The 16703-nt window shown below is 37.7% G+C and overlaps 1 protein-coding gene across 2 annotated transcripts in view; it reads right to left on the bottom strand.

The window, feature by feature from the left end:
* LOC143297934 (protein boule-like) overlaps positions 1-16703 on the bottom strand; it is a 118422-nt gene that overhangs the window by 18131 nt on the left and 83588 nt on the right. For both annotated transcript variants that reach the window (XM_076610543.1, XM_076610551.1), the window contains exons 8-11: positions 13217-13332; positions 12413-12490; positions 5330-5383; positions 907-1059 (exon numbers count right to left, since the gene is read on the bottom strand). In XM_076610543.1, coding sequence (XP_076466658.1) covers positions 907-1059; positions 5330-5383; positions 12413-12490; positions 13217-13332 — 401 coding nt within the window. The remainder of the gene's footprint in view (positions 1-906; positions 1060-5329; positions 5384-12412; positions 12491-13216; positions 13333-16703) is intronic.

The raw sequence follows: 16703 nt of genomic DNA on the forward strand, positions 1-16703 counted from the left end.
ATGACCGATCAATCATGCTCTTCAAGAACTCTTTACACAGTGTCTGCAAGCCTCCGCATTTTATGCGATTAGCACAGACATGCATAGCTTATTCACCATTTTACACAAATACACAAGAATTAATTCCACTCAACCCCTCCTTAAAATGGTAATGTGAAAATACCAGAAGGGATTTCTATTCTCGAAATATGTATGTGTATATATATATAATGCACATATATACAGTGTATACACATACGCTCACACATGCACAAACACACAGCTAAAGCAAGAAAGCAGTGGGAAAGAAGAGGGCAATCTTTAAGATACTGGAATGTATAAATCATACTGATACATTGCAACATCATTTTTTTCTTTAACAAATGCAGATGACCGAATACAGACAATGTTCAACACTGTACAAAAACAGGAGTAAATGATTACTCAGATCAAGGACACTCTTATTTCTTGACATGACTAAAGATGGAAAGTTTTTAATGGGGTGGGACATTCCTTTCCAATAAATAAACTTGCTCTTTGTAATAAATACTTCCAATTTGTAATAAATAGCTGTGTATGTAAAACTCAGTCATTCAACATGAAATTGTTCATCTTTACCGGACAGCAAATTTACAATAACTGATGTAAAATGGAATCTTTTATAAAACTATAAAATCATAATTTGATGTTAACAAAATTCATAGACATTTGATATATTTCTGCAAGGAAATGAACCAGACAGCAAGATTTTATAGTGCATCTGAATAAATAAAAACAATGAAATTAAAAATAAAACACGCTTTCATTTAAATAATGCCACATGTACATTTCTCAAATCCCCTTTCACCCCCCACATCCCCTTTTCCTCTCATCCCATGATGCAGTTCATTTATCTGTATGTTAAAGTGTATAATGACTTTGGATTACCTCTACAGGTGCACCTTCAACAAATGTAGGATCCATTTCTGCAGTCTGATATGTCTGTGGTGGTGGCGGCTGTGCATACATCAAATCTGGACTTGCATGCATTGCAGCCCACACATACCCCGGGTTACTTGTGAGTGCTTGCTGACTAGGACTCTGGGGAACAGATTTATGAAAAATCTTTACCGTTAAATTCATATTAGCTTAAACATGTTTATACTAGTGTTTTTAACAGTTGAACTCTTTATATTTTAACTTTTATTTCATTCTCACATCTGTTTGCAATCAACACCCCTAATAGGGGTAAAATGATATTGAAGTAACAAGCAGCCTGAGATCAATGTCGCATATGCCATAGTTCCATTTATATCACACTGTGGTATCACGATAGGTTAGGCATGACAACAAGAATGCAAAAACTATATGCAAAGTGTACATCTGATATGTATGCACAGATATTAAACAAACTACTAATTGAGGCAACTTATGAAACAAGCAAATTTACTGAATACTTCTGATTAAACTACACTCACCAGACTCTTCAATTCATACCTAACACTTACAACTGCACCATCCTAATCATCTTCCCATGGTCTATTACTTTGGAATTCCATGAACTTTTTTCCTTTTTTCTTCAAAATAGACAAGATAGTATGGGAATGGGAAGAACTGTCATTCAATGCTGCGTGTGTCAGATATCAGTAATGACATCTTTCGACTTGTAAGAAGAGCCCATGTCGTGTTTGCATACACGTTTTAATGGTACCAATGATGGTGTTAATGAATCTAGTCAGTTTACTACAGTCCCAATCAATTCCACTTGCCTTTGTTTACACACACACACACACACACACACAAATGAAATCCCAACTTAACATTCTGTACAAACCTAAAGGGGCACTGCTACCTAATTCCCCCCTCCCCTAAATTTTTCATTACTTAAATGATTATGACTTAGACAGCTTAAGCACATATCTTTTTAATACAGTTTGAATTATTTGCCTGTGATAAGTGATTTGCTATCAATCAGCAACTGAACAGAGGGAGAAGTGTGCCAAAAATAACTTTTTGGTCTACCATTTTGAACACTTTCCTTCATGCTGCTTACTACATGGAAGTATTGACCCACCCCTTCAAGTTTCTAAACAAGCCACAGCAAGATGAAAGACTCGAAGAGTTAAGTTCAGCATGCTGACAGCATAGGTCTCCATGGTTAAGTAATGAACAAGTTCATATCTTGAGCAAGTTTAGAAATCTAAATCACAATTATGTTGTTTGATCAGAAGAATCGAGTAAAAGTTGCTAAAATATCAGTTTCGTGAAAATAGGTTTATAGGGGAGTGGAAATAGATTACGTTAGCTTACCAGCTCATACAAGTAGTGGTAGTAACTCAGTTTTACAAGGTCCACTCTGTATCCCAGTCTCTTTATATATGGCGGGACCTGTGGGCAGCGGGCAATTGGCAGCTCCATCATGATAACGCACCAACCCATTCTTCACATTTGATACAGAGTTTGCTGGCCAAACACAACACACCTGTGCTTTGTCAGGCTCCCTACTCTCCTGACATGGCTCCATATGACCTGGCTGTTCCCACAGCTGAAAATGCCTCTGAAAGGGGCCAGATTTCAGTCCACAGAAGACATCATGCAGAATGCGATGGACCAGCTGCAAACCATCCCAAAAGAGGCGTTCCAGCGCTGCTCCCGACAGTGGCAGAACCATTGGGAGAAGTGTTTGGCAGCCCAAGGGGACTACTTTGTAGGAGATTAGTATAAGTTTGTTGTGTCTGGATTTGAGTAGTTTTTATGAACAAGGGTCAGATACTTTCTGAACACACCTCGTATTCTGTTGCTATCTCATGACAGCAATGCAGTCTCGCTCAGGGAGGGGGAGACTACGAGGACCTTGAACAGCTGCCATCTTTCAGCACAGTTAGGTCCTCGACTGAAAGATCTCATAAGCATGAGCTGCCGCCACTGCCTTGGAATGTGGCAAATGTACAAATTCAGGGAGCCTGGAGTGAAACTTGGAAATGTGAAATGTTTTTCTATTTCATTGGTAACTAAAGCGGAATTGCAATTTTTCCAACTGACGACATCAGGATCCTGGCATACTGCAACTCGATATTCATGGATGGGACATTTAGGAGCTGTTCTCACACTACCAGCAGATATTCACAGTGCTTGGAAAATATCATGGTTCACAATCCCTTTGGTTTACACCCTGATGAAGAACAGACGAGCAAGAAGCTACCGCCAAGTGTTTCAAGTTCTGAGAGATCAGTGCACCACCTTACGAGGCACCGCTGGTGACCGACAATTGTGGTTGATTTTAAGATGGTGATTTGGTCCGTAGCACAGATGAATTTCCAAAGGCAACAATGAACAGTTGTTACTTCCACTGCGTGCAAATTGTGTGGCAAAAAGTGGAGAACCTTGGTCTTGCTGCACCATATAACGACAATGTGCTGTGTATAGTAGTAGTAAGAAAGGTGATGGCCCTGGGATACCTGCTTCTGGACCTGATCCAGCCCAGCTTCACATTCTTGGTGCAGACTCCCGACACAAGAGAGCCTGTAGGCACTCACCCAGCTCTTGGCGACTTCTTTGGCTTTGTCAACCAACTACTATGTTGAACCCATAGCAAACTTCCCGCTGGCTGATTGGAATGTGAAGGATTGGGACATGGATCAGTGCACGAACAATGTTTGGAATGTGAAGGATTGGGACATGGATCAGCGCACGAACAATGTTGTGGAAGGTAACTAGAATGTTAACTTTTACTAAGAAATTTTATATTTATGGAAAGATAGTTGTTCATGGTTTCAAGATTACGACTATTGTTAAATAACTGGAGAGAATCAGCAAACAAGCATAATCTGATTAAGATCTTCCATGGAAGGGGAGGGGGTGCAGATAATGTGCACATGAAGGGAAGGGATCCCCCACCCACCCCCTAATATCACACTTGAATGTGAATAGACATTAAGAATTGAACTGAATTTGAAATGGTAACATCAGTGTTGAAGCCCAGTTTCCCTACACAGCAGTATGAGCTCATGGCATCGAACGTTTTTGTTTTTTACAGCCTAACACAAGACCCTCAATGATGCCATGATGGTGAGACAACCCAACCTTTGGAATTTTATCCATATCTTGAAAGACTTGTCAGTCAATGCCTGAAAACACCATCACAGCATCAGAGGCAGGAAATCCACCACCTCCTAGAAAGAGGAAATGGATAAATCTGGGAGATCAGAGTTCCACAGCTAAAAAACCAATATTGAGCTTGAGTGCTCAACTTGGATAATTACTGGGATGATATCAGCCATCAGGTGTGGGCTCCTTGACCCCCCCCCCCCCCCCCCCCCACAAAAGAAAAAAAAAGTGTTTTGTATGTGTGATGGTTGCTTGAAGGACTAGGAAGAGGTCTGGCTGTGAATTTCACGGATTCATAAACAGGACATGTGACAAACAGCATTTCCATAAATTGACTAAATTCATATGGGAAATATGTCAGGACACTTTCCACATTGAATGCTCAGCAGGCTCCTGAAGCATCTTTGGAGACCAGAAAAGCAGAGGAAGTCTTGCACTGGGTGAGCTCCAATAGCAAGCAGAGGGATTTCCATACAAAACATGAGCTATCGATAAGCGTGGTGCATAATGCTTATTTTATGTCCTCACCTGGAGGGGTAGGTTATTAAATATAAATTAAAAAAAAAAAAAAAGAAAGAAAGAAAGAAAAAGAAGAGAAAAAAAAAACTCTGCTTATTTTGCTTAAGATTGCAACTTGCGCCTGGTTTTGGATCATAACTTAGTATTTCAAGCAATCGTCATATTTTGCACATTTATTTTTATCAGTACCCCTGGTCAGTTCCATCTGATCCTTGCTATCCTCCATTCACCGATTTTGAAATATTAGGGAGTCAAGCAGGTTAAAATATTGCCTATTTAACAAATATTTGGTGCACAGTAAATCAACAATGATGTCAGGACATTTGTCTGAAACCACTGTAAACAGTAGGGCCTCAGCTGGGGTCCACTGCTCGAAGGGAGGTAAAATAAACCGGTAAATATAGAATTGTCAGTGTTAAGGCATTTTCCACATTTTTTTTTTCTTCAACATATTTTTACATAAAAATCAGATATCATAGTAAAATGAATTTTAATCTCTGGTACTGTGACGTCTCCTGATGTTTTGGTCCAAATCTGATACAAATCCACATTTACTTGGAAAACAATTGTAGTGAAAATGTGTGCCACTAGGCAGCAGTGCCCCCTTTATCCAAAATACTACTGTCAAGGCAAAGATATACCAACGAAAGTATCTTCAAATACCAGTTTGCTTTACAGTTACCACTGAGCATTTACTTTCCAATGACCAACATAAAATCTTTACTTTCCTATTTCAACTACTTACCTGTGGACCCCAACGCCACTGGGTTGGTTGAGTTGTCCATTGTGGTGGAGTTGTCTGCAATGAAATTTGCAATGCATACCATTTCTGAGAAATTCCACTATGTGTTCACCCTTTTACACCCAGCACTTATCACCCATTAAATCCCATGCCAGGGGAACAAACTGCCAATTTTCTATAATGGGTAATCAACAAAAAAAATAATTTTCTTCTTTTGTTGCAGTTATTATTCCTGCATTCTACAAATACTAAAGTTGCAAATGGATTTTTGTTTCAGGCTCCTATTGCTTTGTACTCACACAATAAAAACTAAACCCTCAAATTTGACAGTCAACTTACTTTTTATAAATCACAGTATGGTTTGGTTTTCAAAACAAGTTGGTCTAGTCTGCAGATCTTTTTTTTTTTTTTTTTTTAAATCTGATCTTTTTCTTCATCAACTTGAATTTCAACTATGAACATGATTTTTTTTTTCTTTTCATTTTGAGGGATGCTTATTTTCCCTTGATGGTGGGGAGGAAAACAACAAAAAGAAACAACCAACCTACTGAACATATATCTTCTCCATAAGAGAGAAATATCATCCATTGAACTAGCACAATCAGGAAGATGTACAGAACAGCAATAAATATCAGTGAAATCAACAACTGACTCACTGACAGAATCAATTTTGGAGGTCCGGCAATCAATCCACACTAAAGTATAGGTGAATCTTGATCAGTTGATATCTAGGTCACTCAGTACAACTGGCTATTACAAGATTCTCACACAAAAATCGAAATCATGTTCAGAATCATCTTTCAGATTATGCCAAAGCTCTCGGCAGTCATCAAACTCATCTTGCAACTTTGAAAATTCAAAGCTTTGGCAAATCTTAACCAAATCGGACCCCAATGCAGTGAAAACAAGGCAGTGACTCTCAAGAATCTAGTTTATGTAAACAAAAGTGGCTGCGCCCACTGTAAGCATGTGCTTAGCAGGCGCTCCAAGGTTTTAGAGAGCATATATGGCGCTAGCAGGCACTCTGGGGTAATTCTGTATAGGATATATATGGGGGGGGAAATAGAGACAAAGTTAAAAGATCAATAGCAGTGCACAGTGTACAAAACGGGGATATATAAATATTCCGCATATTCTATCATTCATAAAATCTTTAAACATCTCACATGGTTCAAATAATGCTATTATTTGTCAAACCATTCAAAATGGGGAAATATCAAAAGAATTTCCAGAAGTTGAAATGTTACAGTAGGTACCGGCAGCCACAACCACAAACTTAAGCTAAGACTGAAAAACGTTGATTTTGCCTATTTTCCCCAAGCCTGTAACTTAAGTGACATTTAAGAAATAAAGATATGTTTTATACAGAAATTCAGTTGAATTTCTCCTCTTTCCTATGCTGTCCTTGCTTTTCTTCTACGTTTCGTATTTGTTGAGTAAACGAGTAAAAAAAAAAATAATAAAAAAAAAATCATGGCTAGTCAGAAGGCTTTTTGCATGCCGTGGCTGACCACCTCGACATAGATCACGTCAACAGATTTGCGGGTCGGTCTTTCTTTCACTTCATATGCCTGGATTCTTTTGACCTACAATGCTATTTTTAGCACTACCTGTGTTTGCTTTAGCCTGCGCTTCTCAGCGGTTGTTTTAGCACAATAAGCTTTAATTTTGTGAATGTAGTGCTTGAAAAAAGATTTGCCTTTTTTTTCTTTTCTTTTTTTTTTTTAAACATATTTTTCTCAAAACTGGTAATGTTTTGAATGAATGCCTGGTGTATATTTTGAATAAACGCCTGGTATGAAACGAAAGCTCCTTTAATTCCCTTTCCAATGGTATATGAAACTACTGTGCGACATTAATGGTGCCGACAAGCTCCAAGTTGAAAGAGTGGCTGTGCATCATTCAGACGCCAAAACAGCAGCTACCCATGACCTAAGACGCGCCTAACTTCAAATCGATCTTGGTCCAGAACCCGATAGCAAGGGAAACCTTTGAGATCGACCTATTTAACCATTTTGCTGTTGATGATATCAAAGATAAAAATTTAAGAGGGAAATTTTTCATAAATGAGAGCACAAAAGTACTTGATCACTGGGAATACCCTATGAAGTGCAAAAAAACTAGGCCACGTATCTGTTCGAATTGGAGTGATGATCGTTTCTCTTATTTTCAGAATGCAACTAAATGAAGTTTGTAAGTTCTTGGTTGTTGAAACAAAATAATCAGCAGACACATTTTAAGGTAGTGGTTTTGTTTTATTTGCAAAATACTGTTCGGAAATTTTCCAGAAAAATATGTTTGCTAAATGTGACTTTTAAATTGGGGAGAGAGAGAGAGAGAGAAAATGCTATTGTTGTATGAATGTGTGTGTGTGTGTGAAAATATTTTTATTGTTTATTGCAGATCACATCCAACAGATCTGCTTGGCTTTAGCGCATGCATATTGAATATTTTGTGTGTCTCACTGACTGTAAGCAAATCTGTGTATGTGTAAATGTGTTGTTTAAAAAACAAAAAACAAAAAACACAACACCATAGTTATAATAATCCCAATCTTTATCCTACATATATTTGCTCTTCCATGTCCCACCCCTTCACAAGTTTATTTCTCTTTCAGTTTCACTTGATCTCTTGCCTTGTCTTACACGTAGTACTGTTTTCATGCTGTACATATTACATAAGTGCATTTGTGTATGCAAATCAGTTATATGAATAATACAACACAATTATCATTGAGCACTATCACCCACGTCAGTCTTGTTTAGAAAAAAAAACAAAAAACATCCCATGCCAGTGCTCACATGTGTCCCCCCACTCTCTCTCTCTCTCAACAAACTGCATTCTGTTTTCATCAGATGATCGGGTCTGGAGCACTACAATTTTTTTTTTTTTTTTTTTTTTTTTGTTCTTTAAATTAGTAGGTAACTGGTTCATGAAAATGTTTGATAAACACACACCTTATAAACACATCAATTGATCTTCATTGCTCTTCTTCTCCATCAATTTCTTGAAACAATCCTAGAATTTTACTTAACTATTCCATGAAGCATTTTGCAGAAGACATTAGATGATTATGAAGACCTAAAGATACATTTCTCAAAGCTGGGAGGGGAAGTGAACTTGCTTATCTGACATTAAAAGAAGATACTCTATGATGTTACAGTCCCAGGGTATGCAAGCAACACAGACGGAACACCCAGATGAGCCTGGAGGGCGACAGAGGGGGGGGGGGGGGGGAGCCTGAGGGTTGTGGGGGGGTGTAAAATTTTTTTCTTCATATAGCATTATTCCTGTATCTCATTTTTAAAGACCTTGCTCAGCTGAATAGAGATCACTATCTCACAAATTAGCTTTAAAAATTATGAAACTGCCCATTTTCCTACTGACATTTTGCCAAGGGAGAATTTGAGAAAAGTTGGGTTTGTTTGTCGGGTTTTGTTTTTTTTTTTTTTTTTGTTGTTGTTGTTTTTTGTTTTATTTTTTGGAGCTCAATATCAAGAAAACTATCAGCTTGTAAAGCTTTCGGGGGGGGTCATAATTACTATATGCAAATTATTATTTTCCTTAGTTTTTAACCTTCCGTGCTGCTTAGTAAACATGCAGTGATCCTGTAAAATCAGAGATTTGTGACACTGCACGAGAAAATCATGGTTAAGTCACAGCCACACATTTCGCGCTACACGCTGTGAAAGTGACCAAGGGCTAAAAAAAATTATCAAATTTCACTTTTTCGTATATTCACATTCTAGAATGTTTTTTCTACTATGTCCCAAAGTATTATATACATATATAAAGTAATTCTACTTTATTTTAATGTTTTCTTGTTGGAACATAAGAGTAAACTTTAGGAAATCAGCGAACTCTTTTGCCCCACTTTCGAACATGATTTCGAACAGAAAAAATTGCGTGCCAAGCGTAAGAACATAACCTCCAGGTTGTAAACAGTCTCTAGTCCTATTTCCATACTGTTCTCAATCAGTTTGTTTGTGCTTATGCGTAGTAATTCGAAGTTTTTTGTGAAACCGCGGCGGGATTTGACCGACTTATCCATGACAAGACACTGGCCGACGCTCGATTCATCACTGCTAAAACTTTATCGCCGACTTCAATTATTTCCAAAAGTAGCACGCTTGTACTGTCTACATCTTGATTTTCAGTGCTCTCCATGTTTTGTGAGAGCCACAATAATTGCCTTAAATGGGTGACTGTGACTGTGTTTTGTGAACACGAAGCACAATGGTGACACAGAAACTGACGCACGCAGATATCCAAGCTGTTGTTGGAAACGATGGATTTCACTTCGCCAGAACTCGTTGAAGCAGTGACAATACTTTGGTGATGAAAAATCATCAGAAATCAATTTTAGCAGTACGATGAAGAAAACCAACCTTTGCCGGAGGAGAATGGGGTTAACACAAAGACCGAGACTCTGGTAAGTTTGCTCTGCCACCATCATTCACGAAGCTTTCGCTTCAAGTTTTAGTTTGACGCATTTTAAAAATTTTGTGAATTTACGGTGAACTAGAATTACTTACATGAAAGGAATAATATGTGTCGTTTGGTTACTGTAAATGTTAACCCGACTAGTTGGAAACATCCACCTAAAAGTAGTAAAACAAGTGACAAATGTTGACAAATGGATGCTATTTCTAGTAACAAACTAGGCAAAAGCTGCAGTTGGGAAAGCTCTTCACTACCAGTCAAAGATTATCAGTAATCATGGCATGTTTTCACACTTTATTGAAGATGTTTGAGATATTTCACAGTCTATAAGTCTGTAAAGAAAAAGAAATGTATAATGCATTTCAGAGCTTGAGAATGTGTAATCAAGTGTTTTGTGACAATTTTGTGCAGTCATTGTCAGTGTGTGTGTGTGTGTGTGTGATGACTGTGTCAGCCTGTGTATTATCTGTGCATACATGTTAATTACATGCATGATTTCATGTGTGTGTGTGTGTGTGTGTGTGTGTGATTATGTCAGTCTGTGTATTGTCTGTGTGCATGCATGATATTAATTACATGCATGTGTTTGCATGCATTTCATAAGTGTGCTTGTGTGCATGCGTGTGTGTGCTAATGCCTTTTATGTAAGTGTGTTTTGTATGTGTGTATGCTTGATTTCTTCTTCTTATCAGTTTCATATTTGGCAAAATTTTAATTATTACTTAATTATACTTTGTAGGTCTGTCTTACTGGGTATCTTTTCACCTATGGGACTCCAGGAAGACCAAAGAAAACCAAAAGAGGACAATGTGCACAGAATAAACTTCACATGTGATTCACTGACTGAATTGTGCTTCTGAAGTGTGTGGATAAATTTGGTGAGTACTATTGTTATTATGTTTTGTGTTTTTTTTTTATCACCTGCCTATCTTCAATAACGGTGTTATAAAGGTACACTACCGGTACCGGTGTGTAACCACAGGGGTAGCACAGATATAACACATGTATACATGCCATCTCATGCAGATCAAAGGTTATACATTCCTGTACATTGTCAGTTTGGAGTGATTCTGATTAGTAGTTGTTTTTTTTCTACAATTTTTTTTCGAAGTGTGAAAATGCGAAACATCACCCATTTATTTCTCAGTGTTTACACCCAGTGAGCATGATTTTGGGATAATATTCTGACAAAACAGCAATTATTTGGTGATAGAGAGTGCATTTCCAAAGCTCTGAGTCTTTCTTGACATTTTGGTACCAGTCACTTGCTGTTGAAAATTCTTATGAAAAAGCCGTAACTATGTAAACATTCCCAAACTTTAAACCCAATTTTCTCAGTAGGTCAGCGACCGCCAAGAGACTCAAATGCATGTATCTCAGAAACTAATAAAGATAATTGAATTCTGTTTTCTCTGTCTTGTTTAGAATTCTCTCTACTTTCAGATAAACCTATTATCTCATTTTGTGAATTTTGATCCTTATCCATGATTTTCGCGTGCACCATCACATTTGTCCTAAATCTCAAAATGACCCATAAAAAGGCTCAATTTCTATGAACTTCACTTGGCTGTAACTTTGGTTCTAGTATAGACAGAATGATATTTTTTTTGCTGTGGGGTGTTTGTTTTGACTTGCAGTTTTAATCTAATATTCTTGTAGAGTTGTTTCAACAATTTCTTTTTTCAAAAAAAGGTACCTAGTTACAGGATTATGGCCGAACAGTACTAAGAATTAAAGTGTAATAAAACCCCTTTGGAAAGATGTATTTTGTACTAATTCAGAATTTTATGACAAAACTGATATACTTAATGAGCACTGTTGTTTACATAAATGAGACTTTCGCAAGATTCACAGCCTGGTTTTTAGGCACTTCCTGCCATCCATTTTGTGCTTTTCAGAGTCCGATTTGCTTGAATTTTGACAAAGTTGTGAACTTTTTAAGTTGAAAGACTAGTCTGATGATTGCCGAGAACTTTAGTGTTATCTGAACGACAATTCTGAATGTGACTTTGAACCATTTTAATGGTTTTTGCTTGAGAATCTTGTAAAAATCGACTGAACCGAGTGACCTAGATACTGACTGACCAAGTTTTGCCGACAAAGAGAGTGAAGTTGGTCACTTGAATGTGAATCGATCGCTGGACTGCCAAAATCATGAATCAAACACCAGAACACCGAAATCGATACTGTCAGTGAGTTAGTCATGACTTCACTGATATCTATTGGCGTTCTGCACGACCTTCCAGATTCCAAAGAATTGTCAGACTGCAGTTGATTTTTATCTTCAAGCACTCATTCTAATTTACATCGAGCAGCAGTTATATCAGTGTCATGGCGTTGACTTCTGCTCACACTCAGACAAGGCATCACCATTTTGCTTGCCAACATTGAGACTTACCAACTTCCTCCAGTCAACTCAATAAATCACTTGAAACCCCACATTCCGGACTGACACAGGGTGTTTTCAAGGAGAGTCGGGGGAACCTTGACAAAGCTAAAGCTACCAATATAATCCCACAAGGTAAAAGCTTCCACAAAACATATTTTGCTGCCCTTCTGGGTACCATTTTCATGGCAGAGGTAGGAGAGTGAATAACCAAACTATTTGAGAAGAGCTTTCATGGCAGTCAAAGTTATACTTACAGGCTGATATGGAGAATACTGGGGAGCCATATATACTGTCTGGGCTGGGGGCATCATCACAGTAGCAGTATATGCTGGCTGTAAATGACAGAAACAATCATAATTATCTGCAAGAACCTTTAAGCAGCAACTCCCCCCCCCCCCCCCCACTTTTTTTTTTTTTTTTTTTTTAAATAAACCAAAACATCAAAACAGATGAATAAAATTCACCCTGCATGGACAAGAAATAGAATGTAATACCAATTTAAAACCAAACGCCAATCCAGCAACCCCAACACTATTCAAAATCACAATAAGCCCATCAGTTGCTGACAGCAGCTGAATTGTGCGTGTTACTTTGTGCTTTCCCCATCATGTATGCTGGCATAAGTGTTTACACTGGCAACCAGCCAGCAATTTGATTTGTGGAATGCACACACACGAAACAGATGGTACAAGGGACGGAACCCTTTTACAATACTAGCAGTGTGAATCCCCAAAATAGTTTCTTCCGTCTGGAAAGTGCCTAGCTGACAGCAACAGGATGTGTTTGTGACTTCGCTGTGTTAGGCTGAGGGCAACTAGCTGGCACCAACTGGCCAGGCTTTGTATGAATATGGCCCAACTCCAATCCAGCAACAAACCAAGAATGACGCAAATATCTGTGGATCCAGAGGCAACACAAAATGAAATGTTCATGACCCAAAAGTACAGTTTAAAATCCAGCACATCCAAGTAACTGGCATGTATGTTAAGTTTGGTGCTGAAAAAACTTATTTCCTGAGAAAAGTTTATTGATTTTAAAAGCTGGCAAGTGCTTATTACCTGTGGCTGAGGTACTGGATAACTTCCTTCTGGCGACTGGAATATAGCCATTCCATTCTGGTATGTATATGGAACTCCGTTTGTGAAGAGAACTGTTCCAGGGGGAATGCTGGAATCTAAAGAAGAAATAAGAACAAATGATTGCACAGAATGTTCTTCTCCCACCCCACTCAGACCCATCTACCCAAAATTTTCCCCCTCGTAGAATACACACACACACTTGCCATTTAAAATCTTATGTCTTTTCTTTTCCAATCCCTTCACACCTTAGGCCTTTAGATCTTCAGTTTCTCACCGAATTTGTACTCAACGAAGGAAAAGCATGCACTCAACAGACAACTTTTCAATACGGGTGCATTCTTAATCATGCCAATACTTGTGCATTCACAATCCATGTGAGCTATTATCAATTTTGTTGTGGCACAACCTTCCAACAAATGGAGGTTGTGAAGAATCAAATTATTAACGCACAAAAACGAAGATAAGTATCTTATTTTTCTTTGTAACCAGAGTTCTCAACCAGCAACCCAAGTAATTTTTTTGTTGTTGAAGGCCATTAATAAATCGCCAGCCTTGATACTTACTGGCATACAACACATGCTTGTTTAGTGGGTGGGTGACGGGAACTGCCCTTGAACCGATTTTTTCAGACACTATGCCTATTTTTTTTTTTTTATGTATTCACATTTATTCACACAGATTAAAGGCCCTCAACACAAAAATTCTACATTATATCCACATGTATAGCACATCTAACAGTAACAAACTACAGACTAGGGTGAGCAGGTTTGTTTAGATAGATGTTCATGGCTATTACACACTGACGAGGCATTTGCACAAAGCATTTTGGGAATGAAATTTGGCAACCTCCTTTTGACTTTTTACAGTGACTTCTACCAATCCAATCTTCTTCTTGATCCCAGAATAGGCTACCAAAATCATTTCCCAGAATATCATCAGACAGACCTCCTGTTACATGGCAGAATTTTACTGCTCCAGGCAGATGCATGCAGCGAAGTAACTTCCATAAAAAAGTGGGTTATTTTTCTTGTTTTTATTTGTGTGTGTGTGCTATTGTTTTTCCACTAAAAATGACACTATGACTGTTGCCGAGTGTCAATGTGCAAGACAAAAATGCTTAACCCTTTCACCTAAAGAACTATTTGTGATTTTTCAAAATAATCACCAACTACTAACAAAATTATAATCAAAATTATTCTAAAAAGTATGTAAATCTATACTTGAGGGGAAAATGGAGAATATAATTAACGAAAGTTCTATGTTCAAAGAATGAGATAATTCACAATGGGAAGGTAACTTAGATTTTTTTTTTTTTAATGAGGAAAAAAAATATACATACTTTGAAAAAAGAAAAGAAAAAAGATTGGGGGGGTGCGTGTTGTGAGGGGAGAAATATATATCTTTAGAGGGGGCAAAATTCAAGGGGTTTTTTTTTTTTGGGGGGGGGGTGGGGGGGGGTTTAATAGGTGGAAATGGTGCTAAATTATTAGCAACAGTATTGGACACAACCAAGTGACCCTCCCCACCCACCCTCCCCACCCACAAACACTATCACACAGTATTACATCACTTTTAACAATATTTTGGCATGAAGCTTTTCATCTGGAGAGTTTCATACTAAATGGAAACCCCAAAATGAAGATTTCAAGCTAAAATATTGGGGGTTTTCTATACCCACTTCAAACATGACCCTGCCCCCGCCCTTCCTATGATGTGTCTTGTTGATTCTCGTGTCAACAGAGCGACTATGTTATAATCTGATGTTTGGTCATCTGTGTGTCCGTTTGAAACTTTTAACTTTATTTTCTCTGTAAATACTTTGCCAATGCCAAACTCGGATTAAACATAGTAGGGGAAAAAATCACAGTCATACCAATAATAGTTTGTGATTCTCCTGGATTAAGCCCTATTTCTGGATCATTAACAGCATTTCCTTGAGACTCCAAACTTTTCTTTTTAAACGTATATTCCCAGAACCTATTTTTGGTTAGAATGTGGCATGACATTTGTTGTTGTTGTTGTTCACAATTAAAAGAAATACAAATTCTGGATAGAACAGATACAGTGGATAGAACACATACAATGACACAACTGCACCATCAACGTTCTAAGTGCTTATGAATGTTCTTAAGTGAATAAGGATTAAACTGAAATAAACATAAAAGAAAAATTGAATAAATCATTTCCTTTCAGTTTCAGCCAGCCTGTTGTAGACTGGTTTGTGCACATCTGGAGAAAATAACTACATGTTGATGTGAGCCTGAAGCGACAGCAATGTCTCTTTACCTCTGAATTCAAAAGAATCCAAGATTTTTTTTTTTTTTTTTATAATTTATTAATCAAACCAACATGATTTCAATGGTATTGTTACCTCAAATACAAAAATATTGCACAAAAAAAAGAAGAAAAAAAAAGCTTTAAATATTTAATTTGGCAAAGTGACATCAGATGCGCCATAGCACTGAAAGTCTACTTGCTTCTGAACTCAACATGCTTGGTTCAATCCTGCTAGCATTAACCTCCCCACCCACCCCCCCAAAAAAACCTACTTAATATTTAGTACAAAACACATTTTGATCTTTTTTTTTTTTCTCGTGTCAGAAGTTAATTTTAAAGGCCTCGCCTCCCTCATTTCTTTTTCACAATGCTTTAGCCTTTCCCTTCTGACTGCAGAAAGATAACCGCAGTTTAGGCGTAACTGCATTATCAACAGTCCAGCCACCCATTTGAATACACTTACACCCTTGCAAATGGCAACTGCCTTCATGCATGTTCCAATCAATAGGTAAGCAAGTTTTGACTAGATTTTTTGTTGTTGTCGTTTGTTTTTTTGTGAAGTGAAAAGCTGTTCAGCCAATCAACATGGGTGCCAGAACGCACGGTACAGAAGAAGTTGGTAGCACTGTTAAATTTTCTGCAAAACTAATTTTGTTTATACAAGCGAGTCAAAAATCCAACAGTAAATCACTGTTCCAAAGTACACTCATGACAACTGCACTGCAAAGGTCTTTATATATATATTTTTTATTTTCATTACAAATTTGGCATCAATAAAGTGTTTACCGCAAAAATGAAATAAGTTTACCACTCTCACACACAAACTTCTGTAACACTGGGTCATTACAGACTTGCACTGTTTCCATTTGCGAATAAATTGGAGAAAGAACACAATACATAAAAACGTCGGGTTTTTATTTTTGGTTGGTTGGTTGTTGGTTGTTTGTTTTTTTTTGTTTTGTTTTTTTAAATAACTACAATGCTCAAACACAGCACCCTGAAGCCACTGAGCATGTGCCCAAATAAAGGTTACTACACGCATTAAACCCATACCTCTACTATGGATCAGTAAGCAGTAGTCTACAGCCTTATTTTGCTATTATCTTGTCATGTGCACATTAATTTGGTCTGCTCAGCAACAGTCAATCATGTCACGAGTAAACTCATGTGTTCCGAATCAGGGTGCATT

Source organism: Babylonia areolata, chromosome 2 (genome assembly GCF_041734735.1).
Source record: "Babylonia areolata isolate BAREFJ2019XMU chromosome 2, ASM4173473v1, whole genome shotgun sequence".
In the NCBI taxonomy this organism is placed as follows: Eukaryota; Metazoa; Mollusca; class Gastropoda; order Neogastropoda; family Buccinidae; genus Babylonia; species Babylonia areolata.